The sequence below is a fragment of the Mobula hypostoma genome, chromosome 2 (assembly GCF_963921235.1).
Source record: "Mobula hypostoma chromosome 2, sMobHyp1.1, whole genome shotgun sequence".
Classification (NCBI taxonomy): domain Eukaryota; kingdom Metazoa; phylum Chordata; class Chondrichthyes; order Myliobatiformes; family Myliobatidae; genus Mobula; species Mobula hypostoma.
This window is the reverse complement of record NC_086098.1, coordinates 67,558,961-67,575,001: the sequence shown is the minus strand read 5'-3', so window position 1 is coordinate 67,575,001 and position 16,041 is coordinate 67,558,961. Positions and strand designations below refer to the sequence as shown.

The 16,041-nt window shown below is 40.4% G+C and overlaps 1 protein-coding gene across 2 annotated transcripts in view; it reads left to right on the top strand.

Moving 5' to 3' along the window:
• The window catches only part of colec11 (collectin sub-family member 11), a 46,031-nt gene that overhangs the window by 1,175 nt on the left and 28,815 nt on the right, over nt 1-16,041 (top strand). For both annotated transcript variants that reach the window (XM_063038328.1, XM_063038337.1), the window contains exons 2-4: nt 743-891; nt 2,009-2,164; nt 7,469-7,540. In XM_063038328.1, coding sequence (XP_062894398.1) covers nt 2,035-2,164; nt 7,469-7,540 — 202 coding nt within the window. In that variant the 5' untranslated portion in view covers nt 743-891; nt 2,009-2,034. The remainder of the gene's footprint in view (nt 1-742; nt 892-2,008; nt 2,165-7,468; nt 7,541-16,041) is intronic.

The window sequence follows — 16,041 nt, the reverse complement described above, 5'->3', positions numbered from 1 at the left end:
TTATGATGGATTTTTATGATGTCTATTTGGGGAGCCTAAACGAGTGCAATTCTTTTCCTCCTTTTACCAAGAAATTATTTGCAGAATGTGATTGGGATTAGGAGTCTCACATTTCAAGTTATGTTATGTATGTGATTTTCAATTCCTGTGTTATGGAACATTAATTTTACATCAGGAAAGGGTATACGAAAAGTATGCATTTTTCCAGATGTCTTAGGAAGAATAAACGGGCAAATTCTTCAGTAACTTTCTGAAAATGGAAGTCTAGAGCCACAGACCTCTTAGTCCTCTCGGTGTTTTATTGAGATGAGGCACTGCTCTCTTAAAGGTAGTTTGTAACGATCAGCTGCAGTGTGATGTTCTGAAGCCACACCATACAAATAAGATACTGGCAAAACAATTGTTTCTGGATAATCATAACAGAATGTTGCAAAAAGCCAGAAAGTTTGATTACTGAGAGATTAAAAAAAACTCAATTCAAAGCCCATGTGACTTGGAAAACCTCAGAGTTCTCTACTGTTCATATTGCTGGAGACCTTTATATGTTGCATGCAGAAAAGTTTGTTTTATTCTTAAAAAAAAACAAAAATTAAACAAATATTGAGGATTTTATTTTTGCACTATTCTATCTTGGATTTTCCCATAGCTATCTCTTACAGCTGCAAGTTCCCCAGCTGACATTTGTCAAACAGGATGTTATTTATGGGTCATACTTACAATTTTTCTCTCTTGATTTGCTGAGCCGATTCCTTGGGCAGGCTATATCAACCAGTCAACCTAAAAAAAATCTGTCAAGCATTGGTAAACAAGAACAGCAATAAAGTTCATCTGTGCGATGGGAGAACAAGCTCAGGATGATTCCTTGCTCACTGTTCCATCTTCCATCATAAGGTAAGGGGAATTTTTCAGTCTGATTTTTGACTCCATTCTTAGTTAAAACCCTGCTGTATTACATTCCAAATGACAGTCCTTACTACCATCTGTTAATAAATGGGGAGAAAGAGCTCAGCAAATGAACTGTATTAGAGTGCATTATTTAACTCTTAAAATGCTTCAGAATTTTGTTCTGTTGAAGCATCAGCTGCTGACCAAGAATTGACTGATGATGGGCTTAATTTTTTTCAACAATTGTACAAATCATTTAGCAAACTAATGGAATGTGCTGAACTCTAATCAGTAAAATGTAATTCAGATCTGCATCACAAGTAGCGATTGTTAACCATCGAATTTTTAAAGTAGAGTACGGAGATTGATTAAGGTATGGGTTCAATTTAGCAATTATCATTAATCTATTAATGTTTGCCAGCCAGCACGAACATGCATTTCTTTCTAAATTCAACATGAAGAGTGAAATCCATTGTGCATGGCACTGGTTGATATGAGCTAAGGTCAGAGAAATTCAGAATAACTATTAGCCTCTGGAAATTCCTTACAGATTCTCCTGTGGGACACAGTCTTGGGTGGTGCGGAGCTTCTGTTCATGTTGTACAGACACACATAACATTGGATAAGGCTGAGTGGGAGGGCTGGGGGAGGGGGGTTTGGTTAAATGTGTGACTAGCGGGAATTCTGGTCGATGACATCATCTCCCCAGTCCTTTCTCATGCTGTCACATCTTCTCTGATGGGGCCAAGCTCAGGGAGAAAATGCCAACATTTATTCTGGAATGTTAATTGAAAGAAATTGGAATAAAGATCCAGCAAAACTGAATCCCATTTCTTCCTTCTCCCACATTTACTTGCATAACCCAGAACTAGGTAACTTCAAACTGGACAAGCAAGAGCTCAAAGATTAAAAAGAGACTTGAGTTTGCTTTGGGTGATAGCTGTGGGTGGTGTGGGGGATATAAATTGAAACAGAAGCTGGAATGGATGGTCTCATTCCTAACACATTGAGGGTGCAGGAAGACGTAGTTTTGAGCATAATTTTTCACATTGCTTATTTTTAATTTAAGAAATATTGTTTTGTCTTAATTGTAATTATTTATAAAAGGAATTTCTGTCTTTAGGAGTCAATGAACTTCTTGTGGACATTATGAACAGTGGACTGTTTTTACTGGTGTTGCTAATTGGCCTGCTGTTCCTGTCCTTGCTCAGATCTGGAGAATCTCAACACATAGCTGATGAATCATGCTCAGTACAGATCCTAGTCCCTGGTCTAAAAGGTAGATTCAATTCAAACCTTTATCATTTGTGAATTACTGTAGACTGCTTATTATTACTGTTGCACATTTTTATTACATTAAATTATGTTAGTGCTATCCTTGCAGTTTATTGGGTGCAATATATCTATATAATACTTAATTAACAATGGTGCAGGATTATTCCATGGTGCAGCAAGATGGATGGAGATTATCAGAGTGCCTGTTTAGTTAATTCAATGCCCATCTGTAAACTAAACACAACAGTTTCTTATCTGTGCTGAATTACTTGATCTTAAACTTACCACAGTGCATCGTGGAGTTAGTTAAGTTGCTGCATCCTGTTTCTTCTCACTGCTCAATGAGGCTTGATGGAAGATAGATTCATGTTGGATGAGGACTAGGATTAATTCATCTGCAAGGCCCTCTCGACATTGAACACCCTGCTGGTACTTACCTCAGAGCAAAATATTGATGCTCTGTCAGACCATCATACTGTAAGTCATTAATCTGAGGTAAAAGTATTGGGAGACATGGTAAAAAAAATTACAATGCTGCAATATTTAGTTAAAGTCACATTTGTATAATGATGCAGTGCCAAAACAGTGACTATAAACTCAAATACTAATAAGGGAAAGGTGAGTTTACTAGGGCATTGCCTTTGTTAAATTAAAGTTACTTGAGACAAGAAACGTCAGCCAAAATCAAAACTGAATTTACCGTCATAGGCATAGGTATATGTTTGCATAGATGTAATGAAAAACTGACTTGTATCGGCAACCTGGGCACATGGCATCAGATATACAACATTCACAAGAAAAACATAAATTATAAGACCATAATACAGAGGAGCAGAATTAGGCCATTTGGTCCATCGAGTCTACTCTGCCATTCAATCATGGCTGATCGTTTTTTCCCCTCCTCAGCTCCACTTCCCAGCCTTCTCCCCGTAACCTTTGATGTCATGTCCAATCAAGAACCAATCAAGCTTTGCCTTATGTATTGGCCTCCACATCTGCCTGTGGTAATAAATTCCACAATTTCACTACTCTCCGGCTGAAGAAATTTCTTCGCATCTCTGTTTTAAATGGATGCCCCCGCTCCTGAGGTTGTGCCCTCTTGTCCTAGACTCCCCCACCATCGGAAACATCCTATCCACATCTATTCTATCTAGGTCTTTCAAGATTCAAAAAGTTTCAGTGAGATCCCCCCCACATCTGAAATTTCAGCGAGTACAGAACCAGAACCATCAAACATTCTCTGTATGATAATCCTTTCATTCCCAAAATCATCCATGTGAACCTTCTCTAAACCCTCTCCAATGCTAACACATCTTTTCTTAGATGAAGAGACCAAAACTGTTCATAATACTCAAACTGATGTCTCACCAGTGCCTTATAAAGCCTTGGACATTCATCTCCCAACCACAACCATCCTTCAGCCAAGATTCAGTGACGGCCACAACATCATACCCAACAAACTGTAAAAGTGCAACAAGATCATCCACCTTATTTCTTTTTCTCCAGGCATTGAGATATAACACTTTGAGTGCTGTATTTGCTACCCTTTTTGATTCTGTATGCCTAATGCACTGATACTCACCCTGCTGGCTGCAATTATATCCTATCTTCTGCCTGCCCTTCCTGACAGTCTGACTGTATGTCATCTTTGCTTTTTTTTACCATCTGTCCTATCCTGAGTCCCTTCACTTCAATTCCCACCCCTCCCCCCCCCACAAAATTAGTTTAAACCCTCCCCAACAGCTCTAACAAACCTGTCCATGAGAATATTGGCTCCCCTTGGATTTTGGAGCAACTCATAACTGTTGAACAAATCATACCTCACCAGAAGAGATCCCCGCCCCCCCCCACCAGCTTTTCAGCCCATGCATTTATTTGCCAAATCATCCTGTTTCTACACTCTCTTGTGTGTGGCACAGGCAGCAATCCAGAAGTTACTACCCGGCAAACATGTAAGATTATTCATGATCATGAAGCTTGCAATTTTAAAGTCAAATTTTCAAGTTCTAACTGCGCTCTATGGATTACGTGCTTTGTATATTCATGAATATTCATGCATATGATGGTGTGTGTTCTGTGATTGCACACATGCATGACTTAGTACTAATAGTATTCTGAGTTGTGATGGATATGAAAAGTTTAATTTACTGGCACAACTGGCATATGTTAGATATAGCCCCAAGTCCTCATCCTCAACATGACACCTATAGGTTGCATTAATTAGTCAAGGACCTATATCATGGTAATAATTTGACTTTGATACTACTGGAACAGCACCACACAGGTGACAGAGAACTCCAATGTCCTGTAACTAAACAAAAGGACAAAAACATCTTCTGGCACTTAAATGCAGAGCTGATAAAGTATTTTTGAAGTCTCGCAATTGTGGAAAGGTGTGATATGTAAACTAATTTATTTCCTAATTTTCATTTGATTCCTAGCACATTGATTAGAGTACATTAAATCAGTGCAAGGAATTGTAATCTATAATCTTTAAACTTCATTGTTCCAGTGAAGATCAACAATTAGATTGAGATTAAACCAAACATGTTTATTGTTTAGTTTTCTCTTACCACATCTCTGGAACCGGTTGAATCTTTTTGGGTTTTGTTTGATGGTGCTGGCTCCATAGTACTATCCATACTATCCATAGTACTCCATAGAAGATAAGTACTATCTTCGTCTAATACATTCAAAATTACACTGCTAATAGTAACTGAGTGGAATTATGCTCCTTCTCTTCATCCCTTTTCTATTATCACAATGAAATATGCTGCACGTAGCAAGCTGTGAGATCATGTGACTAGTGATATGACTGTGGTCCAGATAGTGTTACCTGGAACTATTATACAATAGGCAAAGGAATGGGACGAGAGCCGATTTCACTCGCCGTCCGTGATTGGCACTCCTCTCTGTGCCGCTGAGGCTATGAAGGCTGCCCTGGCCGCGAGTCTTTGGGCCTACTCTAGGTTGCTTGGCGGGTTGGATCTGAGGATGCAATTTAGTTTGGAATCTTGTTGTTTGCTTCAATTGTTTGCATGATTTGTGTTTTTTTTCCTTTCTCTTGTGCATCAGGAGTTGGTATTTTTATTTTTATTTTATTTTTCTTTAATTAGATTCTTTTGGTTTCTTGCTTTGTGGCTACCTGTAAGCAAACCAATCTCAAGGTTGTATAATATAAATATTCTTTGATAATAAATGTATTTTGAATCTGAATTTTAACATGTACAAATGTGTTTTGAAACGCAAGTGTGAAAACGTATTTCAGCAATGTAGAAATGCACTGGAAAGATGTTCGCTAATAATAAAATAAAATATCCAATTAATGAAAATTATTGTATGAGTAATTGAGTAATAATTGTATCTTAAGTACAAGCGATTATGAATAAAAATTAGTCTTCACCATAGAAGTTTCATGGAGTAGTTTACTATACCCTCGAAGGGAGGAATTGTATTTATGTAGAACATACACAACAAATCTTAAGGAACTTCATTTCCAGATAGTGATATCTTGTGTAGCGATTCTTACATTAGTAAAAGCAAAAACAGAAATGAATATTTATACCTTACCTTTATAGAAGTGAAACATCCTGAGTCATTCAGAGTAGCATTTGCCACAGAGCAACACATGGAAAAATTAAGGGCAGATGACAAAAAGTTGGACAACAGGTATGTTTTGAGGATCATTTTATAAGGTGGGGGGAATTAATGGGGTAGAAAGAATTAGAAAGAAAATTCCAGACCTAGGTAACTGAAGGCATGGGGACTGATGCTAGAGCAATTAGATTTGTGGTTGATGAAAGGAAGACAGATGTGGAGATGGGTGTCAGTTGTGCATAACCAAGTCCTGTAAATACTGATGAGATGAGTTAGCCTGTTATTGGCTGCTTTTTCAGATAGTTTAATGAGGTGTTTAAAATCCCTATTGAACGGGCAAACTGATGTTTCATCTGAAGGATAGCACCTCTGAAATTTCTCCTGTAATGACTCAGTAAAGTGTCAGAAACCTTGAGTTGAAGCCCTTAAGCTCAAAGCAATAAGTGCTATCACTGTATCCAAGTCAAAACCACTAGCCTTGAAAGGATATAAATGCTTTGGTGAACAGTTCAAAGAAATGCAACAGGGATGATCTAAAACAGAGAATTCAATCTATAGAAAGGTACTGACAGAGCTAAATCTGATTTAAGGTATTAGCTATCTCTTTAAACGATGAACAGTGTAAACAACAGATTTAGCAGTAATTATATTTATATTCACCAATGATGTGAGGAAGTGTTTCCGGGCCAGTCAAAATCCAGCTCCTTGAAAAAGAGAAGAATTAATATCCTGCCTCTTAGCAAAGTCAATGTCACTTTGGAGGAAAGACTAAGCAAAACAACAATTGAAGCAAAAATTGCAGCTTGCTTTTATATGATAAACACCCGAGATGATTCATAGATCAACAAAAAGAGACATTCAGGCAAAAAGTTAAAGCTATCTTTTCATGAGAAGAAGAGGGACTTTAATTTTCCAAATGAAGTGGAAGTGTTTTTGACCAATATCATTTTGTTTGGAATTCACTTCACAAGGTAGAAATGCTATCATGTTATCTTAATATGGTGTGGGAAGATTTCTCAAGTGGTAGATTCATTTAAGAGACCATTTTTTAAGCACACTAATCTAAATAAAATAGTTTCCTAGTGAAAAAGTGTTTTTGGAAATGGTTCCCTGTGGTTGGAAGCACTTCCATGGATTGTGGAAACTATTAGTGGTGGAAAGGAAGTGTTTAGCATAGACTGCTACCAGTGGTTCTGTCTGGTGCTGAGAGCTGGGATCTGACTGAGGCACAAAGGCAGAGCTGGAGCACTTTTGGAGAATGCCATTCAAATGCCTTTTGCAGCTACACAATTCATCTTCCCAGTTAATCCATACCTTTTGAAATCTTCATTATTATTCCTTTTCATTGCCTGGAAGTGAAGAAGCCCAGCATTAGAGAATGGAGCTCTTTCCATTTTTAGGTAGGGTATGCCAGCATCAAGGCCAATCAGAATCAGTCTTTTACCTCAAGATGTAAAGTTCCCGATACTCTTTCCTTGACAATGTACATTTGATTCTGAATCCAACCCTCAGCCCAGAAAATAAACAGTATTATTGTGAATTTTCAGTCAGTCATCATGCTGGCTATGCTGCAGCTTGAATTGACATGGAATGATTGGTAGTCCATCAGGGTTAGAGGTTGAAATAGTTCCATCTACATATGGAAGAACATTATTTCCTTGCAGCGACTCTACAAACAATGGGTACAATCACTATTTACATTCTGTTGCAGGTGAACCAGGAGAAAAAGGGGAGAAAGGAGAACCTGGAAGGATAGGGAAAGTTGGCCCAGTTGGACAACCAGGTAATTAAACCGGCTCATCTGCAGTTGGGTGAATAATTAATTCATAAATACTCTGTATATCATTCAGCATGCTGCCTCCATTACACTGGATACCTAGTTTAAAATTACCAGAATCTATCTGATGCAAAGCTACCCTACCATAATACTTTGCTTTGGAGTGAAATATCATACCAAGTTGATACGGATTCTTGTTTCTTTTTAAGCTGCTCTAAGATTAGTAAAAAACTTACATTGGTTAAAAAGAACAAGAAAGGAAACAAAAGATGTAAAGGAAACTGGGTGTAATTTCAAGCTTGTAATTTTTTTCTTTTGTCATGTTTCCAGTTGGGATCTGAGTGGAGGGGGTAACTGGCCTCATGGGTAAATAAAGAAAATTTGGGTGTGCTTTACTCTAAGAATGAATGATAAGTTTGTCTAACTCGAGTCTCAAAGAAAGTTCAATTGAATGATCAGAGAGCTAACAAGTAAAGAAGATGAGGAACTTATAATATTTTTCCAGTATAAATTTAAGCATAAATCATTGTCCACACCCACATTGACATCCAAATGTGGTGTGGGTAAGATCAATTTCCATCTGGAACCTGGCTAGATTGTAGATTTTCAAAATGCTTTTGTGATTTCCCTTAAGCTCGCTCATTCATTCTGATTTTGCCCAGAAAACTGGATAAGTATGCGACATACATCACTTTAAATGAGATAAAATTGTCTGCACTTTTGTAGACACATTGATTTTGTTTTACATATTGACAGGAGGATTTGTTTTGATTGACAGGTGATAAAAATCCAAATATTTGTGAGCAAGTCTTTCTTATTAAGAAAGTTAATTATCCCCGTCTGTTGAAAATGAGTTGCCATCAGAATTGTTGATGCAAGTTAATTAATTGAGTTGTAAATTCCTCTGGGCAAATTTGTTATTTTTTATTAAAGCTGTTACTAACTGAAAACACAATATAACCCTTTCTGTGCAGAACTGGTTCAAATCAAAGATTCAGATAACTAAAAATGAAATCCGTGAGTGTTGGTGCCAACTTCAATGGAAGGGTACATTATTTTCTAGACATAAGATATCACATTCAGATTTCTGTGACTTATGATGGGGTCCTCTCCGTGTTTGAAGTTAAATACTGATACATGGACTTTCATTTCTCCAATTTTGGCATAACATACCCAACTACATTGACAGGAAATTTGTCTATATATGTAAAAAATATGTAACATGTTAATGTATATTCCATGATGTACAATGTATAACTGAGTATGGAAACATTTTAGCACATAAAGGTAGTTCTAATCATTGAATCTATTCAGCCTCAATAAAGTCTATTTTTGGAATTTAAAAAAAGAGTTAATTTGAGGCACGCAAGAGATTTTGTAGATGCTGGAAACTTATCTTTTTATTTCTTTCACCAATCAACTTCCCAGCTCTTTACTTCACCCCTCCCCCTCTCCTGAATTGACCTACCACTATTTTGTACGTCTTCCTTTCCTCCCCCACCTTCTTACTCTGACTTCTCATCTCTTTTTTTCCAGTCCTGATAAAGGGTCTTGGCCTGAAATGCCCACTGTTTACACCTTTCCATTGATGCTTCCTGGCCTGCTGAGTTCCTCCAGCATGTTGTCTGTATTACTTTGATTTCCAGCATCTGCAGATTTTCTCTTGTTTGGCATTAACCTTGTACTCTGCCTTCAAGTTCAACCTTCCAAAGTGCATCTCTTCACACTTCTTTGTATTGAACTCCATCTGTCACTTCTCAGCCCAGTTCTGCATCCCTTTCAATGTCCCACTGTAACCCATGACAACCTTCCACACCATCCACAACACCCCAAACTTTGTGTCCTCTGCAGTCTTACTAACCCACCCTTCCACTTCTTCATCCAAGCTATTTATAACAATCAGAAAGAGCAGTAGTTCCAGAGCAGATCCCTGCAGAAGAGCACTGGTCACAGACCTGCAGCCAGAATGTGTTCCATCAGTTAGCACCCTCTGACTTTTGTGGACAAGCCAGTTCTGAGTCCATGCAGCCAAGTTTCCCTGGATCCCATGCCTTCTGACTTTAAATGAGCCTACCATGGGGAAGCTTGTCAAACACCTTACTAAAATTCACATACATCACATCCATTGTACATCAGTTAGGTTTTTTCACTTCCTCAAAAACGTCAAAAAAGGCTCGTGAGGCACAACCTGCTCCTCACAAAGCCACGCTGAGTATCCCTAATCAGATTACATTTCTCCAAATGCCTGTAAATCCTGAATCTAACAATCCCCTCCAATATTTTGCCCACCATTGATGTAAGACTCACTGGTTTAGTCAACAAGATTTACATTGAAATATTCAGTAAGAACCTCTGAATCCAGGAGGTTTTTTTAAATCCCTGTTTGGTCCTACACTCACTCTAGTCATCCTCCTGTTCTCCATGTATGTGTAGGAACCATTAGGATTTTTCTTAATCGTCCTCACAAAGCCTTCATATGTCCCCTTCTCACTCTCCTTATAAGTTTCAAGAGCCCTGTTTAATCTTTGTTTCCTAAACCTTAAGTATGCTTCCTTCTTTCTCTTGAGTAGATGTTCCACTTCTCTGATTAACCATGGTTCCTTTATGCTTCCATCTTTTTCCTGCTTCAATGGAACAAACCTATCCGTAATCCCATGCAAGTGCTCCACCTTTCCCTGAGAATATTAGTTCCTAATATACAGTCCCAAGTTCCTTGATTATCAAAGAAGGTTATCACTGATTGCAAAGGAGCCTTGGTCAATTAGGGAAGTGGGCCGACAAGTGACAAATGGATTTCATTACAGTTAAGTGTAAGATGATGCATCTTGGAAAGCTAAACCAATATAGGACTTATGGTATGAATAGTAGGGCACCAGGGAATGTAATGGAAAAGCCGGACCTAGGAATACAAATGGATGTTTTGTTGAAAGCAGCATCACCGGTAGACAGGTTGGTGCAAAAAGTGTTTTGTATGCTGGCCTTCATCGGTCAGGACATTGAGCATAGGAGTTGAGACATGTTGCAGTTGTTTAAGTTACCAAGTAGTGAGGCTGCACTTGGAGCACTGCTTACAGTTTTAGCACCTTGTTAGAGGCAAGATGTGGTTAAACCGGACAGAGTGCAGGACATATTTATGAGGATGTTGATAGGACGAGAGGACCTGGATTATAGGGAGTTTATCCACACTGCTTAGTTCCGGAAAGGGTAAAGATTCCTCTATCGGTGTACTCAGCAGGTGCGTTATAATGTCCGATGATAATGCAGCTCAATTACCAAAGTCCAGGCACAGGGTATTGCCCTTATTCTCAGGAAGAACACTGGACCAGCTTGATTTCATTTGGCACAACAAACGAAAGGGTTGCTCTTGGGCAACCAGGACTGAAAGTGTGCCTGATGAATTTGATTTTCATCTCTTATGCCCATGGCATACATCAAAAGCTACAGAGAATGTAGTGAAGTAGATGATTGGCTCACTGAAATTAACTACTGTTTGTGCTGTTCAGGAGAAAGGTTTGTGCGACATGCACAATCGCTGGAAGAGCTCAGCACATCAGGCAGCTTGTATGGAGGGAATACAGTGTCAACGTTTTAGACTGAGGCCCTTACTCAGGAGTGGAAAGGAAGGGGGTAGAAGCCAGAATAAGGAGGTGGGGAGAGGGGAAGGAGTACAAGCTGGCAGGTGATGGGAGAGACCAGGTGAAGGGGAAGATAGGTGGGCGGGGCGAGGGGAGCTAAAGTAAGAAGCTGGGAGGTGATAGGTGGAAGAAGTAAAGAGCTGAAACAGGAAAAGATCCAGTAGGAGAGGATGACATACCACAGAAGAAAGGGAAGGGGTGAGACAGTAACCAGAATGGAAAATGGAAAAAGAGAAGGGCGGAGTAATTACTAGAACTCAGAGAATTGATGTTCATGCCATTGGGTTGGAGGCTATTCAGATGGAACATCAGGCATTGTTCCTCCAGCCTGAGTGTGGCCTCATCATGGCAGTAGAGGAGGTCAGGGACTGACATATCAGAATGAGAACGGGAAGACAAATTGAATTGGGTAGCCATCATGAGATCCTGCCTTTTGTGACAGACAGAGCAAAGGTCCTCCAATCTATGTTGGGTTTCACCGATGTAGAAGAAGCTGCAATGGGAACACTGGATACAGTGGGCGACCCGGACAGACTCGCAATGAAATGCCACCTTATCTGGAAGGACTTTTAGGGGTGCCGAATGATGGTAAGAGAGAGGTGTAGGGGCAGGTGTGACATTGTCATGCTTGCAGGGATAAGTGCCAGGAGGGAGATCAGTGGGGAGGAATGAGTGGACGAGGGAGTCACATAGAGAGTGATCCCTATGAAAAGCCGCGGTGGGGGTGGGTGTGTGATTTACTTTCTGATAGCACCCTTCTCGTGATTGGTAGGTAAGGACAAGAGGAGCCTTGTCCCTGCTATGATGGTGGGTGGATGGGCTGAGGGACGACATGTGGGAAATGGAGGAGATGTGGGTGAGGCAGCTCTCATGGTGGTAGAAGGGAAACACTGTTCTTTGAAAAAAGAGGGCATTTTGGTTATTCTTGAATTCAAAGCATCATCCTGAGAACAGATGCAGTGAAGACAAGAGGAACAGAGAGAAGGCCAAAGAGGTAGAGTTGGCAGTGGAAGCAGTAAGGATAGAATAACAAGCACCATTTGCCTAGGTTATCTTTGAATGACTATTATAAATGTAATAGCAGGAACAACAGCACTATTTCCCTGCCACTAGCAGCCCCGTGATCTACTTCTCTCCAGCATCTGTTTTGTCACAATACAAAAAAAGGTAACCTGAAGTAAATATTCCGAAGCAAATTTATTTCTTAGAACATGTAAATGAGTGTGGGTGGCACATTGGAAGAGGAAGCAGAGCTGCTGTCGCATTCTACAGAGAGCCGGGTTCAACCCTGATTTCAGGCGCTGTCTCTGTGGAGTTTGCACGTACTTCTAATTGTATGGGTTCCACCCAGTTGTTTGGATTCCTCCCGCATCTCAAAGACCACTGATAAACTGGCCACTGTAAATTATGTGTGGGTGAATGGTAGATCCGGTGGGGGGAAGTTGGTGGGAATGTGAAGGGAATAAAATATGATACAGGTGTAGGACTGGTGTGGTGTAAACTCCACAAACCAGGGCCTGTTGCTGACTCCATGAAATCATATCATATTCCAGATGAAAGCTGACTATTATTGATCCTTGTAACTATGGTCTTTGAAAGAGCTCGCTAAGGTTGTCCTTAATGAAGTGCAAATGTTCCTAGCTGAAGTTTTGGCAATCATGCTGTGTGGTTGTGGTTGCTGGTGGAGAATACCTCTACTAGACCAATCTCCCACCTTTTCCTCTGTGCAATTGTTCTGCCTTTTTCTCAGTCACGGGCTTTCCTTAAGTGGGAGCAGTTCATTTCTGGAGAAGCCTTGACATCCGCATGAGATACAGAGCTTTGCAAATCTAAGTATCCCCACAAAAATAGCAAATTTTTCCTGATGCACAGCAAACTCGACTGTTGCACAGTAGCTACAGCCAGAAGATCCCAACCAACAACTACATAGTACTTTAAACACTGGTGGTGCTGCTTTGTCCAGCATGCAGTGTTAACAGAAGGTACTTATGGAGTGCTGAGCTCCAGGATAGAATTGGCATCAGATCAGCATTATTTCAGGCAGATATTCATTACGTACACACCGTCATCAAAATGGTGCCTGGAACAATTTGTCTTCCAAATGTGGTCATTTGCCAAAGATTACACACAAAATGCTGGGGGATCTCAGTGTGTCAGTCAGTATCTATGGAAATGAATAATCAGGTCGATATTTCGGGCAGAAAAGGACGGGAAAGACACCAGAATATAAAGGTGGGGGGGGGGGGAGGTGTAGGAAGTTAGCTAGAAGCTATGTGGGTGGGAAAAGTGAAGAGCTAAAGAAGAAAGAATCTGATAGAAGAGGAGAGTGGATCGTAGGAGAAAGGGAAGGAGGAGGGAGACCAAGTAGAATTGATAAGCAGGAGAGAAGAAGTAAAAAGCCAGAGAAGGGACAAGATGAAAAGCAGAAGGGGAGGGGGAAAACCACCAGAAGGAGAAATCAGTGTCATGCCATTGAGTTGGAGGCCACCCAGACGGAATATAAGATGTTGCTTCTCGTCTCTAAGGGTGGCCATTTTTGAGTTCACAAACCTAACTTGCATAAAGTGTACATAAAGTATATGATTGTTAACAAGAACAGAGAAGAAAACCAAGTCAATTTCAGGTTTATTTTAATACACAATAACACAGTTGCCAAATATTTTGTCTGGTGTAAAGCTGGGAATGAGGGGTAAATCATCAAACTGGAATTAGATCAATAAAGAGAAAGGGATACCTTCTTCTGCAAAATCGAATAGAAGTTCACAGTTTTGGGCCCTGAAGACTATCCTCATGAACGGTTATAAGACCTTAAGATATAACCAAAGAGCCAGGACACTTGGCCCATCAATTTTGCTCCACTATTCAGTCAAGCCCAATTTTTTCTAACTCATTCTGCTGCCTTCTCACATTAGCCATTCATCAACCTCTGAAGAAATTCCTCCTTATCTCAGTTTTAAAGGGATCTGCCCTTATTCTGAGGTAGTGCCCTCAGATCCTATTATCTCCAACCAATGGAAACCTTGTCTCCACATCCACTCTATCCATGCCTTTCAGTACCCGGGAAGTTTCTGTGAGATTTCCCCCTCACTGGTTTGAATTCCATCGAGTACATCCTCAGAGACATCAAATGCTCCACATATTTTGAGTTTTTCATTTCGGGGTTATTCCTGTGAATCTCCACTGGAACCTGTGCAGAGTTGGGTTTGTTGGGATAATTGGAACCTTCACTGAACGTGTCTGCAGGCCGTCAACCACTCATTTGCACTAATTCTACACTAATCCAATTTTTAGGATTGACACAATTTTTGTTGTTAGGTCCCAGGTATTAGGAAGCATGAATCTAAGTTAGGTTGGAGTTGAGATATGTGTCAGCCATGATCAAACTACAGAGTTTGAATCAGAAGCAGAGTCAGAAATTCCGTTTTATCTGTTCCTGATTTTTTCAGGGCCAGAGCAGAAAATCATGAGTTTCTTGTTAGTAACTAAAGAAAATATAAAATTCATTGAAATTGAGTCAGAGTGTGTGGAAGTCAGGAACAGGAAGGGAGCAGTTACTCTACTGGGGGTATTCTATAGGCCCCCTGGTAGCAGCAGAGATACAGAGGAGCAGATTGGGAGGCAGATTTTGGACAGGTGCAAAAATAACAGGGTTGTTATCATGGGTGACTTTAACTTCCCTAATTTTATTTGCACCTGATTAGTTCCAAGGGTTTAGATTGGGCAGAGTTTGTGTGTCCAGGACGGATTCCTGTCACAGTATGTGGACAGGCCGACTAGGGGGAATACCATACTAGATCTAGTACTAGGTAATGAACCAGGTCAGGTCATAGATCTCTCAGTGGGTGAGCATCTGGGGGACAGTGACCACCGCTCCCTGGCCTTTAGCATTATCATGGAAAAGGATAGAATCAGAGAGGACAGGAAGATTTTTAATTGGGGAAAGGCAAATTATGAGGCTATAAGGCTAGAACTTGCAGGTGTGAATTGGGATGATGTTTTTGCAAGGAAATGTACTATGGACCTGTGGTCAATGTTTAGAGATCTCTTGCAGGATGTTAGGGATAAACTTGTCCCGGTGAGGAAGATAAAGAGTGGTAGGGTGAAGGAACCATGGGTGACAAGTGAGGTGGAAAATCTAGTCAGGTGGAAGAAGGCAGCATACATGAGGTTTAGGAAGAAAGGATCAGATGGATCTATTGAGGAATATAGGGAAGCAAGAAAAGAGCTTAAGAAGGGGCTGAGAAGAGCAAGAAGGGGGCATGAGAAGGCCTTGGCGAGTAGGGTAAAGGAAAACCCCAAGGCATTCTTCAATTATGTGAAGAAAAAAAAGATGACAGGAGTGAAGGTAGGACCATTAAAGATAAAGGTGAGAAGATGTGCCTGGAGGCTGTGGAAGTGAGCGAGGTCCTCAATGAATACTTCTCTTCGGTATTCACCAATGAGAGGGAACTTGATGATGGTGAGGACAATATGAGTGAGGATGATGTTCTGGAGCATGTTGATATTAAGAGAGAGGAGGTGTTGGAGTTGTTAAAATACATTAGGACGGATAAGTCCCCAGGACTTGATGGAATATTCCCCAGGCTGCTTCACGAGGCGAGGCAAAAGATTGCTCAGCCTCTGGCTAGGATCTTTATGTCCTCGTTGTCCACGGGAATGGTACCAGAGGATTGGAGGGAGGCGAATGTTGTCCCCTTGTTCAAAAAAGGTAGTAGGGATAGGCCGGGTAATTATAGACCAGTGAGCCTTACGTCTGTGGTGGGAAAGCTGTTGGAAAAGATTCATAGAGAGAGGATCTATGGTCATTTAGAGAATCATGATCTGATCAGGGACAGTCAGCGTGGCTTTGTGAAGGGCAGATCGTGTCTAACA